Source organism: Anser anser (genome assembly GCF_964211835.1).
Source record: "Anser anser genome assembly, chromosome: 15".
Lineage (NCBI taxonomy): Eukaryota > Metazoa > Chordata > Aves > Anseriformes > Anatidae > Anser > Anser anser.
In genome coordinates this window covers 1,992,304-2,015,949 of record NC_139736.1, presented here as the reverse complement: position 1 = coordinate 2,015,949, position 23,646 = coordinate 1,992,304, and the positions used below count along the sequence as shown (strand labels likewise).

The following is a 23,646-nucleotide window of genomic DNA, read 5'->3' as shown; positions in this document are numbered from 1 at the left end:
GCCAGGACTGTCTGAGATTCGAGGTACTCAGCCCGCCCATCCCCGTTTGTTCCAAAGAACATTGTTTTCCCCATGCTCTGTCTTCAATACCAATTTGATCCAAATTGTACCAAGACCTGGATAGATGCTAAGCAGAAGTTCTCTATCGCAATAAATTGTTCTCATGTGTTCCCCTTCTCTAATGGGGCTTGCTCTTATTTTTGCGATTGTTAGATTCATCTGAATATTGTAGAAAAAAAGTGAATTTCAAAGGAGTCTGCAGTGACTGCATGTGGAAGGGGAATTGAAGTATTTTTGCCAGAAGTATTTTAGCATTCCTTCAATCAAGGAATATAAACAGTTCCATGTGACTTCAGACTGATCCAGGATTTGAGAGAGCAGGGTTTAATTCGGATCATTTCTTGCGAAAGGAATTTTGAAGCCACACGTCTCTGTGAGGAATGTCCTAATTAGCAGCGAAAAGGAGATTCTGGAAAAGGAACTCTCACTTTCTCCTCTTAATGCTGTTCTACTCTATCACTGATGATTAAATAATCATCTAGCATCTGTTACAGCGGAGCTCTGGACTGCGCCATGTAATTTGTGAAAAAGTTATGGATCTCTGCCTATTGACAGCCTATCCCAGATTGCTATTAAAACAGGATAGAGCTCAAGTAAGAATTGTTTCTGCTGGACTGGAAAGTGCTTTTGCTGAATACTCTTTTTTCCTGTATTTTAATATTAGGTGATAATGTTTGCTCTTAAGCAGGAATGGCAAATGAAGTGATGTCTGTGGTTTGACCAGCTCAGGAGTTACACCACTGGTGTGGGTTCGTCCTTGCAGTATCTGGGTCCTGTTGAAGCTGATAGAAACCCCGCCGCCGAAGGTGTGCACAGGTCTCCATCCTCTGAAACCTGCCATCCCCAAAACCCCTGTAGCTTCAGGGAAAGACAAGCGTGCTATGGATGCCAAGTCCTGGATTCTTGATCCCTGGTACTGTACCAGGCCAAAGGGCCGTCATTTAGTAAGTGACCTTCTACTTTGTCCTTGCACACAGTTGAATTCAAAGCATCACCACATGGAGCTGACTGCAATACAGACCTAAGGTCCCTTGGTTCGAGGGGATGCGTAGTCTCCGAACAAACAGGCTGTATTTCCTTTTCCGAGGGCTTCCCACGTCATGGCACCATCTTAAATCGTTGGTCTGAAATTCCCTCCTGGCTTCCTGTCCTCAGAGACGCGCCACACGCCCCGTGGCTCACCGAAGGCATCGTCCGTGTGGCTGGCAGGCTGCGGACGAGGTGCCCAGCGGACTCCCACCGAGCCTTGCATGGCACATAACGGCTACCCCACATCATCCTGCGGTGGGGACACGGCCGGCGGTTTGTCCCGGGAACAGGGGCGGGCTGTGCTACTGGTGCACCGCCGGTATTTGTCTGCAGCCGTTCCCAGAAGTGCATCCAGCCAGCGGCGCGAGCAGCCCGTGTAACTCCTTAGTTTTTTGACAGTTTTATGACCTTAAATTTGCACCTTATGGAAAACTATGACAGTCAGTGATTAATTGCCGTGTTGGAATTTTTCTTATGATGTCTTAATATCCGAGTATGTAGCAGACCTCAGCAGAGAGGAAAAATAAAAACCTGCAGCAAAGCGCTCCCAGAACAACTTGACTAGGCAAGTATTGCCCAGTCCAGCTCGCGCTATCCAAAAGACATGGTTATATTTAGTATTATTTCTTTTAAAGCTGTCGTGCTATTTACTAGGTGTCTAGCTCAAATTTGAAACCAGCTTGAAAGGAAGCGATGAAACGATTTTTCACGGATGCGTTCTTCAATCACATGTTAGTAAGAAAGTGGCTTTCGATATTACAAACCAGATGCTGGCTGCTAACAAAAACAGGCGAGAGCTCTTCATTAAACACTTCTGCTGTTGCGCTCTGAGAATACCTTACTGCAGCACTAGTGAGAAAACTATTTCTATCAATTTTTACAGTCAGCTGCTTTCAGCTTATTTGCCTTCCTTGCTTTACCTTGTGTCTGGCTGTCTCCACCTGACCGCCTGCCCGGCGCGCAGCACAGGGTGATGATGTTTTGATCTTTAAGCAGCCAGGATGGGACCAGGGTTCCCGGGGAAGGCGCTCAGAGGCCGGTCCCCTGTCGTATTTTCACAAACCCTCAGATTCTGACTGGGAAAAAATCTTTCCAACCCGTGCTCCCTGCGGAGGAGAGCAGAGCCCGCCCGAGGGTCTCCGTCCAGCACGACCCATCTGGAGGTACCACCGAAGCAGAGCACTTCTGCTGGACTTCAGCTCCGCATGTGCTATAAAAGCACTTTTAATGAGCGGGACGGAGCTGGTTAGTGAAACGCTTGGACCATTAATAGATGTAGAACTTTTTTAACGTGCTGTTTGACTTTATTGATGAAATGAGCTAATCGGAACGAGCGCTGCTCTCGCGCTGAGTGAAGAAATCCAGGCGTGCTTTGTGGTAACAATGCTCTGGTTTTCCACAGCGCCGTTGTCTTGCGGATGGGTACTCCAGCGTTGTGCAAACACTCTCGAAGCACCAGAGGGCTGCGGTGCTGGCAGGGGAACGTCGCGGCTCCTCGGCCGCCTGCCCGCGGTGCCGCCGAGCGCTGCGGCAACCTGCCTCGCAGCCGGGGCTGAGACCTCCTGCGTCCCGTCCCGCCTCGCCCGGCTCCGCAGAAAATTCCACGGTCGCTTTTATGACCATGAGTAATCAGGAACTCGGTTTTGCATCCTGTTTCAAAGTCCACACCAGGCCCCGTAATTACATGCTAATACGGTTTTCTCGGGGCTGAAGCAGGGCCAGGTTCTGACCTCATGCTGGGACAAACCGACGGGGTCGGTCGCTCTGGTAGCTCTGCCCCTTCCTGCTCCTCCTCATCCTCCTCCTCTTGCCAGGGACGGTCGTTCTGGTGGTGCCAAGCCTTCAGCTAGCACTTGGTGTTTTGGACCGGTGCCTCGTGGGCATCACCTGCCTGCAGGGCCGGGTTTGGTTGCAGCTCGGGCTGTTCCTGGGTTCCTGCAGAGCTCCAGCCCTGAGGGTCTCACCCATCCATTTGCCACCTCCTTTTCATGGAAATGTTCTCCATGGTGGAACCCTCTGCCCCAGACCTGAAGGACTCGGTCTTACCTGCCGATAACAGCATCCCAATGGAGGAGTCCTGCCACTCAAGTCAGCTTTCTGGAGCAAGTTAGAGAAAAATCAGGAACAAATTAGTTGAAATCGGTCCTCTGCTTGTAGGATGCTGTTGAAAAGCTCGCCGAGATTTGCTGGTCCGTGGAAATGCTCTTTGGCCTTTAGTAAAATGGGGTCTTGAAACGTTTTTGCCATTAGATATCTTTGTGACAGCTTCTCCCTTTAGGAAGTAACTTTACCATCAGGGATGGAAAGATGTTGATGATTCAGAGCAGAGTAGCGAAATTCCTTCCTTCTGTAAAATTATTTTTTCATTTTATATTGTTCCAACACTCTACATAAACACTCCTTCGGCAGTTATTTAGCCTGTAATATATTAATGGGGAACACTGTAGCCTCTAGCAAAAGCGTCATCGGATCAAGCAACACCAAGAGGTACTTTACATAACAAAGCTGCAGAGCAGAGTAAATGTGTCAAAGTCAGTAATTCGGAGACATCTCAGCTCCGAGGGGGCAGGACGGGAGTCAGGTTGTGTTTCAGACCCAAAGCAAGCAACTGATCCTAAATTCACACACAATTCTTCGGTAATTGAGTTAAATGTATAGGATTTCCTAGGACAGAAATACTTGCTACGAGTTCTTGTGCTACATGATAAATGAAAGAAAGTCGGTTTAACCCCTTCGGCTCCGGGTTTCTCTCCCGTCGCAGCGTCGTGCTGGGTGTGAGGCTGCTGGAAGGCCCAGGGGTGTGTATAAACGCAGTCACTCCTCTCGCACTCTCTCGCCTCTCTTTGCAATATTTTTCACTGAAAATCGGGAAGTTGTGCTTCTCCATAGAAATGCTCCGCGGTCAAGTCCCATAATCCGTGGGAACTATGGTAGGTGGTTCGTGTAGCTACAAATTAAAAGTGAGTATGGATTGAAACATTTATATTGCCTCACGTTTAGATCAAGAACAAATGTCATGTATATAGCAGGATTGGAAAGGGTTGGGCTCCCAATTGCTGTAGCACAATTCTGTTTGTAACTTTAGACCAGGCGCTTAGAGTGAGACTGCAAAACCCTTACAGTGCAATTTGTAACGTGTCAAAATCTGACCCAGTTCATGGACCAGTTTTGGTCAAGATTGCTGCATGACTGTATTTGTGCATCTGTACTTACTTTATTCCTCAATATTTCTATGATACATTTCAGCAGAGTCTCTAACTGTTAAATATTTAGAAATATAAATTCTGACCTCTGTTTTTTTAGGGATAAATATTGGTCTTTTTTAATTTAGTTGTTCAAGTCCCCAGTCGTAGCTACTCAGAAAAATAAAAATCTGAAGGTAGCATGTGAATTATAAAACACTTTGAATTCTAGCTAACTCCTCTGGCTCTAAATGAATCATTTGCATAGCTTTGGTTGTGGCAGAGCGACCACTCACTAACCGGAGGTGCTCGGTGTGTGTACGTAGCTGTGCGAGGCACATCGCAGGGTTTATTATTTTCTTATTTCTGTATTAAATGTGGTAATAATATGTGGGTTCTCTCCTATCATCTTGTGGGAAGGAAATACTCAGCCTGTGCCTATGAAGTCATGTTTTGGATACCACATTTGGGATATTTCCTGACTCCACAATATTCCCAGCGAGCTGGGTGACTTTGGAAAGCCAGGGCTGACAGAATTTATGGCCGAGCTCTCCGAGGAGTGCCCGGGTGTCCTGAGATCAGGTGTGCCCGTAACAGGTAAGGGATGGAGAAAGGGAGGCAGCTCCACGTGAAGCCTGGGAAGTGTTCCGAGACCATTTGAGCCCTGTGCCTGGGGGAGGAAAGAAAAAAAAAAAAATCAACCAAAACATTGACTCATGTTATGTCTTGGCTGTCAGGATTTCTAGGCAGAGAAACGAGACGCGTGTGCTGCGTGCCGCGAGGGCGCAGCGTGCCCGCCGCGGAGCTGCGAGCCGGAGAGGGGCCCGCGCTCAGCCTGCCCTTGCTCGCGCTCCCATTTCCTCCTTGGCTTCTCTCTGCTGGGAAAGCAGAAGCAGGTTGTGTTTAAAAAACAAACAGAAATGCACGTGGGCTGCGTTTCGTAATGTGGATTAGGCTGAGATCACCTAATTCACCGCCCGTCCAAAAGTAAACTGAAGTCAAGCCTTGTTCCTCTTTCTGGTCTGGCTGGCACGACTCGCTTTGCTCCTTTTCCTCCTGGTACTTCCAATAGCTTTCTGAATTTCTGTGGGATTCACAAAGCTATTTTATCTGCTGTATAAAACAGAGCAAGTGGACAGGCGTAATTATTTTCCTATATATTTTTTCTGCACTAAATAGCTCTACAAAGCAGAGATTAAATCCTCATGCAAATACTGAGTCAAGAAGTTAACGAGATTAAATTAATAATAGGGGAAAATTAAATGTTCTCGCTGTTGTCATTTAATGGGAATTTTTTGCCCGTGCCTACAATAACTTTTGGGAAAAACTACATATATAAGTATTTTTCAAACTGAAACCAGATGGGGGAATGATAGCCTGTTTTTCTTTGTGGGAGGCTATGTTTTCATGGTACGCAAGTAACTGGAGGCACATTAAAATCAAATTTGGCTTTTGAGGCTTGTCCTTCCTATCTCTTACAGGAAGGACCAGCTTTTGATGTTGTGAATTTCAGCTTGCCGTAGGAGCAGGAGATTCTCTGGCGGTGGGGCCGCAGGTCTCAGAAGAGCGGAGTTAACTGTTTAACCAAACCCAAAGCAACCTACACCCGTTCAGGGAAAGCTGGCGTTTTCTTTTCAAAGATCTGTCCCAGGCACAGATGGCACAGAGGCTGTGGGCGATGAAGTGTTCCCAACGCACTCGTGCTATCCATTCCAGTGGCACTTGCGTGCCACCCTCCGCTGTTCACCGAGCCTGGTTGCTGTCTTCCCCCAGTGAAACCAGGAGAGCAAGCTGTCGGAGGAGCAAGGAGTGATGCTGGGGGACTGGGCAAACGCATGTAGGTGGGTGATGGCAAATCTCCCTTTCTCTTCCCGTCGCCTGCGCCAACAGTTTGTCCCCCTCTGCTCGGCGCTGTGGCCTCGCCGGGTCATTTCCAAGCTCCCACTTTCTCGAGTTCCCCCGGGGAACTGAGCGGCTCAAAGTGCCTTTGCCTGGCCATGGGCAGCGCGCCTGGTGCAGGCACTTCTCGCGGCTGGGGCCCCTGCAGGTAGCCCCCTGTAGCTGCTGGGTATTCAGCATGTGTGCAGGGTGAAGGGGACGGGGACCAGGTGCTCCTGCTGAATGCAGCAGCTCCCTCGCCCCTTCTCGGTGGTGGCATGTCACCTCCTCTCGTCGGCACCTTCATAAAGCCACTAAATCCAGCTTTAAAGACTAATTTCCTCTTTCTTTGGTGACATGCAAAGTCCATTGATCAGCATTCTTGAGTTTTGGAGGTCCGGCAGGAGGAGGGGTCTTCACTGTCCCCATCAGCTGAGCTGGTCCCACGTGTACCTCTGGGGACCTGCACTGAGAAGACCCAAGTGGGACCCGGGTACTGCAGTACTGACAGCACCGAGGTGAGCCGCTCTCGTTGGTCTCCTGCTTTTCACCAGCACAGAGTGAGTAAGTGGTTGTTTATTCTGTGTGCAACGAAGGAGGTTTACTTTTTTCTGCATCCCTTTTTTTTTTTTCGGAGTTGATAAATAGGTTCTGTGTTTTATCTTGAAATGATTAGTGCCTTTTTTATAACAGTCAGCACTAAAAAGTCACATCTCAGGAGGCTGTTGGTGTAATTAAGACCAGTAACAAAGCAGGATGACCTCAGCCACAACCAGGGGAGAGCTAGAGAGTACTTAGCAAAGTTGGATCTTTTCAAATAATCTGAGCCTAAGGAAATCCATCCTAGGGGTCTTAAAGAGCTAGCCGTTGAAATCTTGTCAGCATTAGTGATTATCTTTGAGAATTAGTAGAACATAGGTGAAGTAATGAAAGGATGGAGAAGGGCTAATACAGTAACTGTCCTCTAAAGAGAGAATAAAGAAGAGCCAGGAGATTACAGAGCCTGTGCTGGAAGAAAATGATGAGACAGGCCATTTGTAAATACCTCCAAAAAACAAAGGGAGAGCTGCAGCCATCGTGGTTTTGCCAAGAACAGACTGTAAAAGCAGTCTTCTTTACTTCACTGACAAAACAAGGCACATGAATAGAGGATAAATAATATATGCTTTTACTGAGGCTTTTGAAACTGTTTCACATAAAATCTCATAAACAACCCAAGAAAGCAGTGTCTGAGAAGTAGGAAATACTGTCCGGTGGACAAAACTGGGTGGAAACTCTATTCAGCAGCTACCAATGGCTCACTGGCAGTGGGAAGGATTTATCAAGGGGACCTCCGCGGGATCTCTCTGGTGGTATTTAGGGTTTCATTAATGATGTCTAATATTTAATGAGAAGAACACACTCAGGTGGAGGGAAATGGCGGTGTGTTGGAGCACATGGTTAGAATTCACAGTGATCTTGACAGACTGGAGATGCAGAGGGAGAAGGTTGAACACGAAGCAGAAGGTACGAGTGCAAAGCACTGGCACTAATTTTTTTCCCCAAGTAGTGAGGCGGGCTGTGATATCTAGGTGCCAAATCCACAGAAGGGTCTGGGTCTGCGAATGGCAATGTGATTGAGTCGGCAGGGCTGCACTGTTGCAGAAAGGGTGATCCTACCGGGCTATGTAAATTCTTTGTGCTCTGAGTATTTAAGTCCTTCGTGCTCACTGTCGCTGGCTGCAGCTAAAAGCTATGGTTCGGTTTTGGGCATTCCCTTCAGGGTGGACATGTCCCAGCTGGAGAAGGTTCAGAGAACAATGAAAATAACCAGGGATCCAGAGGGTGGGATCACAGGGCAAGGTTGAACCAGCTGAGATCATTCCATCCAAAAGAGAACATTACAGGAAGGAGGAAGAGGCGGTGGACAAGAGGATACTTTTCGCATAAGTGAAGGCTATTGCAGATAGACGAGAAGAGAGTGAGTAGAGGATGAGTCATGGGATTACGTATTGTCAAGGAAGTCAGGCTGGATATCAGGAATAACTTCTAAATGGTAAAGATGGTGAAGCACTGGAGCAGGTAGCCTTGGGAAGGATGGGGACCTGGATCCATCGCTCAGCAGGGCTTCTAGGAAGAGGTTGGTCAACCCTATCAGGGCCTGGGCACAGGCAGCCCTGTCCTGGGGCAGCAGAAAAGACTTCCTGAGGTCTCTTCCAGCCCTATGGTTCTGTTTTCCTTCTAAAGATATTATTCTTCTTCTGGGCACTCCAGTTTTTGCTCTTCCTTGCCGATTGCTTAGCATCAGAGCGCTCCAGTGCCACGTGGTGGCTGTGTCCCAGTGCTCTGACGGAGCCTGCGAGCTCCAGCCCCGACCTGAACAGTTTACAGCCCGTTGTTGTTGTTCCTTCTGGACAAATATACAGTCTGCTACAGAGAATATGAGCTTCTCGTACCTACTGTATGTTTGTAACAATCTGTGATTTCAAAAATAAAAACCAGCCAAACAAAGAAGTCTAACCTGTAAAAAAGTTATGGGTGTAGGTGCCCATTTTCTGACAGAGGGGTTTGGTAACAGTGCAGGGGACAGAAATGTAAGGAATAATTGTTTTTGGGCCTAGAACCAGGAAAACTACTTTTCCAAATTAATCCAGTGAGAGCCATGAATCCACAGTATTTCATATCACACTTCATAAAACTCCAGTCATAATCCATAAAACTGACATTATTAGATTAAAAACCTCAGTTCCTCCTATAAGGAGCTCGCTCATTAGACATGCTGTAGTTTTATAACCTTAAAGTTCCTACCCAATTACCATGATTAATACTGTGCTTTAATAAAAAAATTTTTAAAAATCACCACAGGGGTTGATACCATCTGTTTGTTATAATTGTGCATTTAAATATCGTCCGGCAAGAGAAAGACACTTAGTAAACAGAACCGAGGGCTGAGCTAGGCAGGGCGCAGCCCATCAGCCGCGGAGAGGTGGGGATGGCCCTGCTGGGTTGTGATCGTGGCACTTTGCGCGGTGCAAGGGCTGAAATTAGTGTGAGATGAGTGCAACAACCTCTCGATTGCACGTGGGTGATGGGGAAGGAGCAGATGCTCCCCGTGCCCCGGCAGCCCGGCAGCACCAGCTCCTAGAGGTCTTCGGTGTCCTTGTCTCCAGAGGTGGGTGCGGAGGAGGTGCAGCGCCCACAAACCCACTCTGCAGATGAGGGAAGTAAGACCTGGGGAATTTGGGGGATGAAACCCAGATCAGCGCACGCCGGTGCTAGGCGTGAATGCTCTTCACGTACCAGGGCAGGAGCTGAGCACCTTCAATACGAGTTTGAATCGCAGAGGATCCACCAGCCCCGGTCGCTCAGCGGACCAAGTTTTGGTCTCACTGCCAGCGAAATGCCAAATACCGCGTGCCTCTTGCAGAAATGGCTGAGAAACCATCTGCTGGGACAGGCAGCCGTCAGCACGCTTGGAGAATCGTCCGTTTTCCTGTTAATTGACTTTGAAGCGGGAGTTCCTTTGAGGTTTGTTTTTGCAAAGCTCGAGGATTCACGGCGTTCATCCCCCCCTCGGGCAGGGGATCACATCAAGCCGTGCGTCAGTTCGCGGGCCGGTGCCTGCTCAGCAGCCGCAGTGGCCAGCGTGAGCATCGAGCCTCGGCTGGAATAACTGAAGCTAAAAATGTGTCAGGTTCGTGATTCCACCCACAGACCAGAAAGCGCCAAATTTGTATTATTTTTGAATCCCCTGATTTTAAGGGCTGGTGGAAATAAGATATCTTGCTTCTGACTTCCAAGCAATAAAGAGAGGTGAATCACTACCGAAAAAAGCCTCTAATGGACCACCCAGTCGCTCCTTACAAAGCTGTAAAACGATCCTCCGCAGAAGTGGCAAAGTGGAGAACTATTTTCTTAATATTACTGCAATTGTGCAAGGCAAATCAAATCAGGAAAGCATCAGGGTTTCCTAACAAAGTGGCTAAGTGAGAAGTGTGTTAATGAATACAGGCTGATTAACATGCATCGAACTAAAAGCTAAACCACATACGGGTCAAAGGCGGAACGCAAAGCGTATTTACTCCTTTGAGTACAAGATGTTATGTTCGAGGACCTAACATGTGTATGTAATTCAGATTTAAATACTTTCTTCCCCCTCGTAATTCTGGATAATTATCCAACTCAGGGTAAATAAGTTAGTTTTTTTTTTGTTTTTTTTTTTACTAAATAATAGCAGGACTTTTGTTACTTACTTTAATTGGTCAGATCTCTATTTTTTTTAGGATTATGTGAATCTGCTACCAAAGAGTCCTACCAGGTTTTTGAAAATTATAACTTGCAAATCACCGTATTTAAAAAAAATAAAAAATAAATTTTAAAAAAAGCTAATTTCAGAGCGGGGTAGATGACGTTTTTAACATTTATTTGTTGTTCTTTTTAACAAGAAAATGTACATCTTTTTAATAGAACACTGGCTCAGACCGAAACTGTGCATGTTATTGATATTTGGGTTGTGGAATAGTATTTTGGGAGCCCGCCTTTTATTTTCATGAGGAGGGCCCCAGCGGGACACCACGCACACAAAAAGGAGCCTTTCTGAAGGAAGAAAAGTGCACGCTGGGTGAGTGCACACTGGGATAAACCATAGGGAAACTCCGGGGATTGGCCTTTGGGCATGCAGGTATTTTGAGGGGACTTGTAATTAAGACACTGGATTTGTAATTGGGAGATTCGGGTCCTATTTCAGGCCCTGCTGCAAGAGTCCTTAGGTGATCTTGGGTAAGTTTCTTTAAGGCAATGTCCCCAGAGAGCGTTGTTGAAATAAGAGCTAGGTGCCAAAATTCTTCCATTCTCTGCCTGTAACACAGCTGTATTAAATCCTAATTTCGATCTAAGTTTGTCTTGCGTGTTTAGATTTAAGTTTCTTCAGAACAAGAACTGTCTCTTACCACTTGATTTAGCAAGTCCAGGTGACACCGGTCCGTATTGCAGTAGAGCCTCATCGTGTATGTGAGTATAGCAAAATCCTAAAACAATCCCTGGGTAATGCCCCAGAGCCCTTGACAGCTAAATTGTCCTGCTTACGAAGTGAGGTGGAGGTCTCCTGCACGGAGCCCTTGCTCTCCAACGAGCCCCGGTACATCAGGGTTCATCTCTGCCAGAGCTGGCTGAGCTTTCACTGCCTTGCCAGAGGAGGAGGTTAAACCTGCAAGGTTTGGTGGGGTTTCCTCTATGCCTGGGATGTGGCTTTTTGGTGCTCATGGCGGGGGGCTGTGTTAGAGAAGGCAGACTCAAGTCTGTTTGCAGGAGGATAAAGTTCGGCTGCGTGTATGGAGAAGTGTTCTTTAAACAGAGTAAAAGTAGTACCAATCAAGGTTGCAGCTTTCAACCCAGCTGGAAGGTGGGGGAAGTTCTCATTTGTTGGTCTGAAGTCTGAAAAATAACTGACTATTACATCAGAGCATTGTTTTTCAAAGTGTAATACATTGTCAGCCTTATATCTTCGTTTTTTATGGGTAAGATGGTGAGACCTCTTTCTTTTCTTTCCTATTTTCTTCCATTTTGTTTTAATATGTCTGAGGAACAGCTAGTTAATTAGCAGAACCAGGGCTAAATCCTAAGTAATGTGACTAATGGGACAAGAATCCAAATCAGTCTCAAAACTAAAATAGTCCTGAACAGGCATCAGCTGCTTTTCTTTCCTTGTTTTGTCTTGCGTGCGCGGATTCCCGTATAGCGACCGATGCCAGCGTGATGAATCGCTCCCAGGACGCTCCTTTCCGAGCACCGCAGTGGCTCGAGGCAGGCAGCCCTGGGACACACCAGATGTGGCTTCGTGGTGACCCCCTGGGGTGGGCTTGGTGCTTTGGTGCCGGCGTTGAAGCGAGCCCGTGGCATCCGTTCTGCACCTGGTGCGAGTCGTGGTGCCCGCAGGGCTGAGCTGGCAGCGGTCCCTCTTCGTGTGAAACGTGGAACGATTAAATGCTGTGGCTGCCCTAGGTTAAAACCCACGTGGTTTGTGTTCGCAGGCAAAGCAGCGAGTTTTTGGGTCAGTCAGTTCTCAGCATCCTCGGTCTGGGTTGGCCTCAAAGGTTAGTGGGGCAGGCGGGATGGGACGGGGCTGTGCAGCACGCGGGGTGATGCTCCTGGTGTGGGAGCAGAAAATCCCGCGTTATGTCTCAGTTTGGGGAAATTGTGTGTGTGTAGGGGGAAATTGTGCACACAGGCTGCTTGCAGGGTGCTGGCAACTACCAACGTGACACCCCGGTGGAGCAGATAAACGCGGGGTTAGCACGCAGCGGGAGGAATAGTTCTGGTTGGGAAAGGGAATGTTAGTACCGCCGTAGGAGTTCCTGGTGAGACTCATCTGATGTCCTCTGTGCAGTTCTTGTCAGCACCCAGAAAGATTGATTGGACCTTGTTCAGGTTCAGGGCATGGTTGCTGGGATAAGCAGACAATGAAGTCCTCTGTGAGCGGAGGCAGGAGCTGGCCGGCTGGCTTGAAAGCGTGAAGGCGGAGAAGGGATGTAGCTGCAGAGATTAAACGGGGGCATCTACGAACTGCAAAAAACAACTTTAAAAAAAAAAAAGAAAAAACTATAGGCCGGGCTTGAATAAATTTAGGCTAGAACAAACAGAAAAATGTTCACAGCCCTCTAGAGAATGAGGCTCCGGCAGAGCTGCCCAGGATGGGAGCCAAGCCCCTGGCAGTAGGGGCAGCACCCGAAAACGCTGCAAGAGGAGATGGGTGCCGGGGGGTCCCACCAGCGCCACGTCCCTCGCTCACACGTGAGTCAAAAGCCAAATAATGTGTGATCCAAACCCTGCTCCACTCGCTCGCGCTGGCGGGGAAGCTTCCCATGGGAATATCGCTGTCGCCAGCAGGGCTGTGGGGGCAGCAGCCGAGGTGCAGGTGCCCTCTGCCTGCTCCGTGCCGCGCTGGCTCCTGTAGCACTTCTGTAGTGCACGCTACCGGGCTTGTGCAGCAGGAAAAGCATCCGTGCAAGGTTTTGCACCATTTTCATGAATCTGTTCAGATGCAGACAAGGACAGCAGGGTTTGACCGAGAGGCGTTTGTAGCTCCTTTGTGGCTCGGCGTGCAGGAGCGTGGCCGAGCGCGGCTCCTCGCAGCTCCCGACACGTCGGTTGTTGTCAGTGGGCACAGGGAAGGGCCGTGATGCGGGAGGTGTCACAGCTCCCAGCCCTTCTGTCCTCCTCCCTTTGCCCTGCCGTGCCTCTGCAGGGCCGGCAGGGAGCCTGCAGCGGGGGCAGAAATTGAAAACGATGCTTGCAAGAAGCAGAAATTGTTCTGGGCATTCGGTTTCATACGGAGGCGCAGTGAAAGGCTCTGGCAGGGGGTCGGGGTGTACCTCGAGCAGAGGTGCGGCTGCATCTTCGCCGTGGCTGACGTATGGAAATGGCAAGGAAGTGACATCATGCAACCGTGGGGAGAGCTGCAAAACGAAGCCATATGCTGCGAAGATGTGATTCATGGCCGAGGCTAAACGGGCTGTGCCCAAACGTGACCGCGTGGTGCTCATTAGGACTCGCCGGAGAACTGGGGTGCAAGAAGGTTCCTTCTGTTTTTCAAGTCATTGTGATAGTAAGAAAAAAATAATGTGTGTCTACAAAAAGCCTTTCCTGCACTGTACAAATATTTATGGAGACTCTTCCAAAGACTCGCAGATTTTTACACTTTTTCTGCCTTACGCATGCAGAACATTCTCATAAATGGGCAATAAAAGTTAAAATAAAAATGCCTCTTAAAAAAAAAAAAAAGCATACTTTATATTTAAAGCTGGTCCTCAATTAGAAGTTCCAATATTTCCTCCTGAAGGGTTTCAGAAGCGTTGAGTCTGTAGATAGATGGGCATCATCAGGAGGGGGGCCATGCCCCTGGGGCCCCGCGCAGTCCCCGGGAGCACCGCGCTTGGGCTCGTCTTGTCCCTCTGGGGAGTGTTTTTGGGCCCGTAGCCTGAGCAGGGAGGGACGGGGTTTGCCGTCAGTGTTACAGTCATGGAAAATCAGCTGACGATGTGCTCCGGTTTAAAATACCATCAGCATTTCCTTCGTCACGGCCCTGAGCCCTTGCTGTCGCGTGGGCAGGTTTGAGGCAGGAGGTGGGAGCTCCGCCAGGGCGTCGCATCATGAGGCCCCTCTGGATCCCCACGTCCTGAAGCCAACTGCCAGGGGTCACCTTGCACTGCATTCCCATCGCAATGTGCTTGCAGGACAGCAGCCTTTGGGTTTCCCTGGCAGAAACACCGGCAGGGGCAGGGTGGGGAGCAGGCTGCAGCCTGTGGGCCGGAGCAGAGCTCACGTGTGCTGCTTTGGATTTTGGGGGCCTGCAGGGCAGCGCATCATCCAGGGCTGCTCAAATGTGGCTGCGTGGATGCTGGGCCAGGGACCACCAGAGTTTTTCTTAAGCTGTTTTTAAAGGGGTTTCATTCAGCAAAGCCCACAGAGGTGGGAGCTGTGGAGTCTCCTCCCAGCCTCGGGCAGCTGGCAACTTCAACATCCTGTGCTTCGTTCTTTCCTGTGTAGGTGCTCCTGATAATCAGCGGAAACCTGAGCTTCCTCAACTGGCTGACCATCGTGCCCAGCATCGCTTGCTTTGACGACCTCAGCCTGGGATTCCTCTTCAGCTCCAGGCGAGGAGGGGTGAAAGACCGGGTGGTGCAGATGCAGGCCAGGCAGGCAGCCGGCGAGCAGCCTCCCCTGGGATACGGTGAGTTGTTTCTGGAGGGAGAAAAAGCTGCAGAAAGGCGTATTCGGTGTGTTTATCTCAAAAGCTTTCATCTTCTCCTTCTGGAGAAAACATGGATGGGGAGGGAGATAATTTTGCCCCTGCGTGATCTCCTCTGTGGTTTGAAGGGTGTCTGAATCTTGAGCTGATGACAAATGAGTGCAAAACCAGGAGCTGGTTTATGAAGGTCTGCTGTGACATTGCCACTAGAGGGCACGTCCTCAGTGCAGGTACGGTGCCTTTGGAGGGCGCGCAGCAGAAATCCTGACTTCTCTGCTCACAGGAATCAGGGCTCCTTGCACTCGCCCCAGTGAGCATCAAACTCCAGCCCTAACTAAGCAATGCAGAATTGCACAATTTAGCTTGTGGGTATTTATTTTTCTTATTTTTATTTTGACTATTTAAAGTCGAGGATGAAACACGCAGTGTGGTTTGGGGCAAGGGTTTCGTGTCAGAAGTTGGATGCAGAAGCAGGTCTCGTGTTTGCTCACCCTCAGCACTCTCTCTCCCCGGTGGCATGGTGACCCTCTGGCCAATTTGCCCTCCTGCCCCTAGAGCCCACAGGCACTAGGGCTCTGTTTAAGTAACTCCACATGAAGCCAGACTTCCAGAAAGAGCAAAATTGGTTATTGATCTGTTGTGGAGCCAATAACTCTTGCACCAAGGGGAAGAGAGAGCTGGCTGCCGGGGAGGTGGCCGTCCCCGCTCAGCATCCCGCTTGGAGAAGCCGAGAGGAGCGGCTGCGTGGGCACTGCCGCAGGGGGAGGGAGTTCCCAAAAACAGGGTGGAGGTGAGCTCCTGTTCATACCACGAACACGGAGAAGCGAACACAAGGGGGTTTGTAACTTCACAAAGGGGATTAATGTGGCTGATGTTCCGCTCGGAAGAGAGTTTTCAAACAGCCTGGTTCCAGAAGATTGCCTGCACAAGCAACATTGGGATATTTTTCATGGGGCTGCGTAACAGATGTAGAGTTGTATTTGTAGTATTTTTATAAACCGCATATAAGCAACAAATTGCCTATAATATCAACAACAATCGCAGATGCTCATTTTTAAATACGCTAAACATCTGTCAGAAGAGTGAAAAATGTCAGCAAGATAGAGCGTCTGTCTCTAGTCCTTTCTCATCTACCAAGAAATACAACGTATTAACCAGAGGGGTTACTTCCAGCAAGGCTAATGCAATTTCATTAAGCTTTCTCTGTGTCCTATCTTATGTATTTTGCTAGAAATCTTAAACAGCTTTTCCATTCTGGTAGCTTTGCTGTGGGAGCCAACAGCTTGCCTACCAACTGTATTTTTACATCCAGTCCCAAACAACACCCAAGTTGCACCGTGCTTTTTGCAGGAGAAGCCAAAGGTTGCTTCTCTGCTATGTCACTCGGAGAGTCACCATGAGGGTGGGGATAGATCTTTTTTTTTTTGAGGAACTTGCTCCTTTTCTGTAGTGTTCTCCAGAAAACTGTACTGAGCCAGTGCTGCCCCAAGCAAGGAGAGCCATCCATAGCTGCCACTGCTCTGGAGTGTAAATGTGTCCCTGTCCTGGGATTTTAAAAAAAGGGGGAATCTCTAAGTAAAGGGTACAGTATCTGTAATATTCTGGGTGAATTTGGATTGCTGCATATTTTTTCTGCTAGCAAAGTAGAGGCTGTTGAGCTGGCACTGATGCTCTGTGTGGCAAGAGGCTTAGCAAGGGCACTCGCCCCTGGGTCACAAGAGCAGAAGACAGGAGGGTACCCAGTCATGCCCTGCTCATGACCTGATTTTATAAGGATCTGGCCACATCCTCGAAGTATGTGCACGTAATTCCCACTGAGACCTCTAATTCCCACCGCTAGTGCTCAGCTCCATGCTGCTCCATCCAGATCCCCTTGGCTCATGTCTCATGCTCCTTCTCCAAGTCTTGCTCCATCCTCACTGTAGTATTTTTCCTGTATTAAACTCTTTTTTTCCTCTGACCGAGTAGTTGTCACCCCAAGGCGTGATGGCAATCACCACACCACAGTGGGCATGTCAGGACCGAGGAGGTGCTGATGCTTTTGGGGCCGGATCCTGCGCACCGTTCGGTCACGGCTACCATGGCTGCAGGGGGTGAAGGACGAGCAGGCCATGCACGGCCATAAACTGTGACCCGTGGAGCCACTGGCACTGCCTTTGCCGTGCCGTGCTCTGTGTCCGAGCCTGCTCCTTGCGGGCTGGAAGCTTCATCTCAAAGACAAATCGCTGCCCGGCCGCCTCGTCCCGCTTTCGCAGCAGCCCTGCAGCAGCGCAGGGGGCGAGGGGAGGTATCTCGGCGAGCTCCATTCCAAACCAAACGGTTCTCCAGAAATGTTCTCAGACTAAACAATTATTAATAGCTTCTGAGAGGGGTTCAAATAAACATCCCTCTCCTGCAGAGATAAGGGGAAAGCTACATGCTATTGCTTTGAATCTGATCCTTTGGCTGTTAATGTTAAACAAATTAAAAACGGCCATAAGCATGGGAGCCCTTCAGAGGTCACTTGTGCTTATTTGTCTGATTGCAGTGGGTTTCTCTCCAGACTGAAATGCCACGTGAATCCAGCGCTGTTCCTGCAAACCGAATACCAGAGCGCTGGTGGAGTAACACATCTCATACATAAGCGATAAGTAACAGAGCTTTGCAGAGGAAGCAGGGAGGTTTGAGTGGAGCCACTGAGTGACAGGGAGGAAAATGCAGGAAATGAGTCTGGGTGGCAAGAGCCCGGGGCGGCCACGTGCGGGAGCGACGCCGGGGCGAGCCGGAGGCAGCCCACGCACGCTGGGGACCAGGAGGGCGACTCTGAGCAAGGTGCGAGTGCCAGCTGGGTTTTTTCCCCCGCGCTGAAGCGATGATTAATCTTACATTTTAGACATTTTTCCTTTCAGCCCTTTCTCAGACTATTTAGAGAAAGGCAGATCTCTCGAGCGATAGCGCATGGCCCTCGGCAAGCTCTGCTCGATTACGGGGGGCGTTCGCCAGCCCCAGGCTCGGAGCCGAGCAGCTGCGAGCACCCAGCAGGGTCCCGGGCGGCCCGGGGGGGTCCGGCTGTGCCCCCCGGGGGTGCGGGAGCAGAGCTGGCTGCTGGCAGCAAACTCACATTCCTCTGGTCTGCCTTTGTGTCCCGAACAGGCCGCTGCATCCGCCAAGTGGTGAACATCTCCTTCGGGCTCCTGATCGCTTACCTCAGCGTCCCTGTTGTGCTGAACCTGCTCAGCTCCAGACAAGTCATGAACACCTCCTTCAACCCTCTCAGGATAGTAAACACCTACGGAGCTTTTGGGAGGTACTTCCATTTCAGCAGAACGTTGTACAGCTCCCCGCTGTCAGCAGTGTGTGGGACGGTCTGATAGCCTTAAAGCTAAACAGAAATCTTTCCAGTAACCAGTAGACTTGGAATATCTGTTTATGAGGGAGAAGGAGAAAAAGGAGCAGGTTTCTTTCCCATTAAATTACAATTTGTTTTCTTTGAGCTCCTTTCGGTGAGCTCATTATATTGATGGAGCAAATGTAATAGCAGGATGAAAATATCCGTAAGAGAGTTCATCCAGTGGATAGTCCTCACCATCACCAGCCCACTTTATTTATGGTGCACTTCTCTTCCCGTGCACACATTTGCTCTCCCTCATGTAAATATTCACATAAGCTATTGGGTAGCAGATTTAAGGCCAACAAAAGGAAGTGCTTTTTCCAACAAGTGACTTGGGGAATTCATCGCTACAGGAAGCTGTGGAGACTAAAGTATAAATGGACTCACAAAAAGAACAAGACAGATGGAGAGGACAGGCCCAACAGCGGTCTGGCTGCTGCCGGCCGCTCAGGAAATCCCATGTAGGGCCGCGGGGTGGTCCCCAGGAGGACCCTGAGGGCTCCCCTGGGGTTAGCGGGCTCAGGACAAGGCCCCGCAGGAGGAGCAGCAGCAGTTGGGGTTTTCCAGGGGTGCGGGTCGGCTGCTGGGATGGGAGGGTCTCACTGCGAGCACGGGAGGTACGGAGCACACCTGCAGCACATCAAGTTAGTATGAGGTTTTCCCCAATGTTTCAAATAGCAGGCATTTCTATAGGGAAAAAAAAAGGGGAAAAAATATAAAAAATAATCAACACTAAAAATGTTGTGAGAAAAACTGACGTTTCTCCTTTCCTGAGACAAGAAGTAATAACCCCTGAACCTCTTTGAAGGCTGGAGTGGTGAAGCTACAGGAGATTGTTTTCTTTGGGTTGTTGTTCTTTTTCTTCTTCAGTCCACGGTTTCTGTTTCAACAGTTACCAGAACCTAAAGAGCATGTGATGAAATGCTGCTGTAATATGTTTGTAATTCCAGCCTATGTAAACCAATAAAAAGAGGATTGCAGCTTATAATGAATATACGATTATGTGAAACTTGACATATTTTGAATCACACAGTAGGAACATACTTTTATTAGTAATTTGGTGTCCCTGATTTACAGTGTGTTTCTAACCATTGGGCAGCTGGCCACGGCTCATAACTCAGCCCAGCATATAATATGGAACTTGGCTGGAGAATCCAGAAATCTATTAAACGTAGGTAACAATTATAAGCTGAGATGTACAGCATTCCTTGCTTGTAAGCATCTATCACTGGAAGCCGTCGGGGGAGAAGGTGGAGCCCGAGTGTGTCCAAACTTTCATTTTTTTTGGGCTGAGGGAGGAAGGACCAAAGCTGTAAAAAATTAAAAGGGTGTTGGGAGCAGGACAGCGTGCATAGGCAGAGTTATGCTGTTATGTGTTCGTTACGGAAAGCAGTCCTCCTGGGCAGAGGAGCATCCCTGGCAGGCCATTGAAAACCTGACAGTTGTGGTTTCACGTGGTGTCCGTGGCCTGGAGAGTTTGCCATTGCCGCTGCTCTGCCACCTTGCTGTGCAGAGAATGTCAACCAAGTAGCAAAGGGATATGCATGACCTGCTGTAAGGCTGGGGTGCTTTTTAACCTAGTTTCTAAACATCTACCAGGTACGGGGAGCTTGTTTTGCTTTCCTTTTCTACTTTTCTTGGCTTGATTTGCAGTGGCTCACGCAGTACCTCCTGCTCTTGCTGAGTAACAAGGAGACCTCTCTTGCAGCCAGGATGGAGAAGACGGGGATACACTTAGTGACCATCCTTCATCTCCACTTTCTCATACGATGAGGAGTTTGTAGTCAGAGAGCTCATTTATCACTGGAGTCATCGGAGTAACGAGAGAAAGATTTACATCAGAAACTTGGTACAAAGAGACAGGTTGGCCCAGCGTGAAGATGCTTGTCTGGGACGTGGGAAATGCTTGTTGTATTCTCTCTCTTTCTTGAGAAAGACAAAATCGAGAAAGCCAGGCCCAGCAATTTCAGTAGGAATCATCTTTTTGGGCCGCAGTCCCTCCTTGGCCTGGCACAAGTGCAGCATGATAGAGAGGAATGAGGGAAAGATGTGAAAGATGGACTTTTCTATGTAATTTGCTGCTGGAAAGATAAAAGGCGGCCAGACAGACAGCTTCTCTGTTGCTGGACCCGTCAGCATCCAGCCGTACCACGAGGCCCCGGTGGCTGTGCTGACTCTCGTGAACCAGCATTTTACATGACTTGAGACAAGTAACAGTCTGATGTCGTGTCCCACAGCATTACCAAGGAGAGAACAGAAGTCATCCTCCAGGGTACGTCCAGCCCGGACCCCAACGACCCCGCCGCTGTCTGGGAGGAGTACGACTTCAAGTGCAAGCCCGGGGACTTGAAGAGGCGCCCGTGCTTCATAACCCCCTACCACTACCGCCTGGACTGGCTGATGTGGTTCGCTGCCTTCCAGGTTCGTGCCTTTGTGTGTCCTGAGACGTGTGTGTCCCGTGAACCAGGAAAAACGATTTATGTGAATTTACAATGTGCTTGGGGTGGGGGGATGGATATTTGAAGCCTCAGCTAAGTTAATTATGTTTAAAAAAAAAACTGTATTCCTAAAGGATGTCTGCTGCTAGTGTAATGAAACTCTTGGAAATTTTATGTGAGGCTTTTTAATTGTTTCTCAGCAATAACAGAGCTGAAGACGTTGAGAAGGCGCATGGACCGCACCTGTCCCCAGGCGTGGTGGCACAGTGGGGGTTCGTTGCTGTGTACGGGGCAGAATTTGCCCCATAGTGTGCCCGTGTCCTGCAGGGTCACTCTGCCGGCCACTGGGACCCTCAGTCCCCTGGGGACACCCCAGGGGACCCGGCAAACGCTTTTGCTGCTTGCCTGCCTGCATGCAGATGTAGCATCCTCACGTGCTATCGGCAGGCAGGTGGCAGCTATACGTTGAGAAGGAATAGGGGGAAAACTTGTAAATGTAATTCTTTAGCGTCTTGTAGCCTTTTCTGCAAAATCTCGGTCGTGTGACCGGGAGAACGTAGGTGGGATTTTACAAATCTGGGGCTTGCAGCAGGGGCGGGAGGCAGCCCCATCTCAGGCTGTGGCAGGCTTTTCTCTTTGTTCTCATGTCCTCTCCTGGTGCTCTTCCCTCTCTCCTCTCCCCCCTGCCCCAAACTTCTCTGTTTTCTTTCTTTGTGGTATTTTCATTTAGGCGCCTTTTAGATTCCTCAGTGATGACATAACCATCGCTCTTTGGCTATGGTTTTATATTTACCCCGCTAGTTTTTGTGTGCTGGAATTTCATTTAATCTGCATTAGGTATGCTTATCCCTCAGCAAGACGATAGCAAAGGTTAAAACTTCAGCCAGCAACGATGCACAGCATTAAATGGGGGTGCAGACGTTTGAAGGGGAGCTGCTGGTGTAAACCTTACTGCATTTCAGGAGGGCTCCAGCAGCAGAGAAGTCCAGGTCACCCAGCAGAAGGCTGTGCCTGCAGAGAGAAGCATTTCTGAGATGAGAGAAAGGCCGTTTGTTTCCCGGGCAGGAATACCCCCAAGGCCTTAAAATACAAAGTGTTCTCAGGTTTAAAAACAAACAGGGAAAGGGCATAAATGCTCGTGCGTCGTGGGCAAGTGCTGGCCGTGCTGGTGCTGAGAGACACCGTCACACGCCAGCGCCGTCTGTCAGCGGACACCGGCCGCGTGCTGAGTGACGGTGATGTATGGGAGCAGCCTGGGGAGGAGGAGGAAGAGGAAGTAACACAGGCTCGTTCGCATCTGTTTTCTTTTTTTTCATTTCGCTGAAGGGTTCCCCAAAGTGCTCCTGTGAGCAGGGGGCTGGTGGAGTGCGTGCGTGCAGAGGCATCTGTCCACAGCAGCTGATTAGCGGTAATTAGCTCCGTGGGTCTCTTGCGCGGGTCAGCGGAGGTGCTCATCCCCTCCCTGCCATGAGCCTGAGTCGGATGCTCAGGACTGGGACCACAAATCCTTCCCTTAGCAAGACCAAGGCATTCACACAGCCTCCCAGTGCAAACTGCTCTTCGGGAAGCAGTCCCACATCCTGCTTAAGAGTGGAATTAAGAAAAAGAGCAGAAAGGAGAAAAAAAAAAAACCCTCTGAGATCTGGGGATGACGCATGTTGAAAACAGCAGGAACACAAGTGACATGCACAGCAGCAAACACTTTCAAGCGTGGCTGTTTAGGTTTAAGCATGCAAATACATGCGTAAGCGTGGAAGTAAATCTCCTTTGGAGTGGCTGAACGTTTGTTTGAAAACTGTGAGCTGTGTACTTAGTGTCAGCTGTCATCCTTGGGAAAGCTGGCCGTCCTGCTCGGAGCTGCTGGAGCCTGCAGAAGGATGTTCGCTGCTTGGCTTTGAGTCCCGCAGAGCCGCGGAAAGGATGAGAAACCAGAAGCCGAAACCCCAGAAGAAGTTTGTGGAGTCAGGCAAGTTTTGCAAACCCCATACAGTAGTTTATGGAGTCCATAAAACCAAGTTACTTCAGCCTCCGGATTATGTTTAATTTGTTTTTAAAAGTTCTGGATTTTTAACACCGCTGTTCACAGCCTGCGCGATCGCTTCCGAGCAGCCGGCCGGAGGGTTGGTTTTGCAGTTCGCTGGAGGCGGTCAGTTAAGGACCTGACATATCCAGCTCTGACAGCCTGCAGAAAAGCCCGGGGAGTTCGGGGGAAGATATTTACCATCCCTTTGTGCTGCTCGTGACAGGTTCCTCTTTGCACCTCATCACCGCTTGACATACGACGCCTTCCTTCGCTCCGGGCTTCCTGCGAAGCTTTCCACCTTGGCTGTAGCTGCAGGATTTGCTTTGAAGAGCCCAAGCATGGGAGAGCCAGGCCCTTGGCCAGGCTGGCGCAGGTCGGCGCTGCGGGGAGCCGCTGGCATGGCCCCAGCTCCGAAACAGGAGGAGCCACGGCGCTGCCCCACCTCTGAAGTGCAATTAGCAGTTGGCTGCCTCTTAATTACTGTTTCCAGTAGTGCCTTGATTGTACGCAATGTAACATGGCATAATTTTCCAGGAAACAATTTTCATGATGTTAATTTTATTATCTAAATATAATATGCCTTTTCATTTGTTTTCTAAATCCCCTCTTTGTTTCATACGTCTTGCCATCCCGTGGGTGCTCTAGCTCTGAATTAAAGTCCTTCATTTAGCTCTGGCAGGGACGTAACCCGTCCAGAACCATGTCTGCGTGGCTTCTTCCTGTCTGCAGAAGGGGAAAATCTCCCACAAACAGCCAGCAGCAACGGCGTGCGGAAATTTCTGCGACCTTTTTCAGTGGCTTCTCAGCAGCTGCCTCGGACAGGACTCCCTTTGGTCCATCGCCCAGCTGATAACGCCGTCAGGCGAGTGCAAAGTGAGCAAGGACCTTCTTGACAAACATAGCCTGTCCCTCGGTGAGGAGCTGGTGGTCAGGTGCCTGTT

General features: G+C 49.4%; 1 protein-coding gene across 4 annotated transcripts in view; it reads left to right on the top strand.

The window, feature by feature from the left end:
* Positions 1–23,646, top strand: part of LMF1 (lipase maturation factor 1) — a 193,623-nt gene that overhangs the window by 152,599 nt on the left and 17,378 nt on the right. For all 4 annotated transcript variants that reach the window (XM_083800243.1, XM_083800244.1, XM_083800242.1 and 1 more), the window contains 3 exons: positions 14,673–14,856; positions 18,007–18,160; positions 20,482–20,665. In XM_083800243.1, coding sequence (XP_083656369.1) covers positions 14,673–14,856; positions 18,007–18,160; positions 20,482–20,665 — 522 coding nt within the window. The remainder of the gene's footprint in view (positions 1–14,672; positions 14,857–18,006; positions 18,161–20,481; positions 20,666–23,646) is intronic.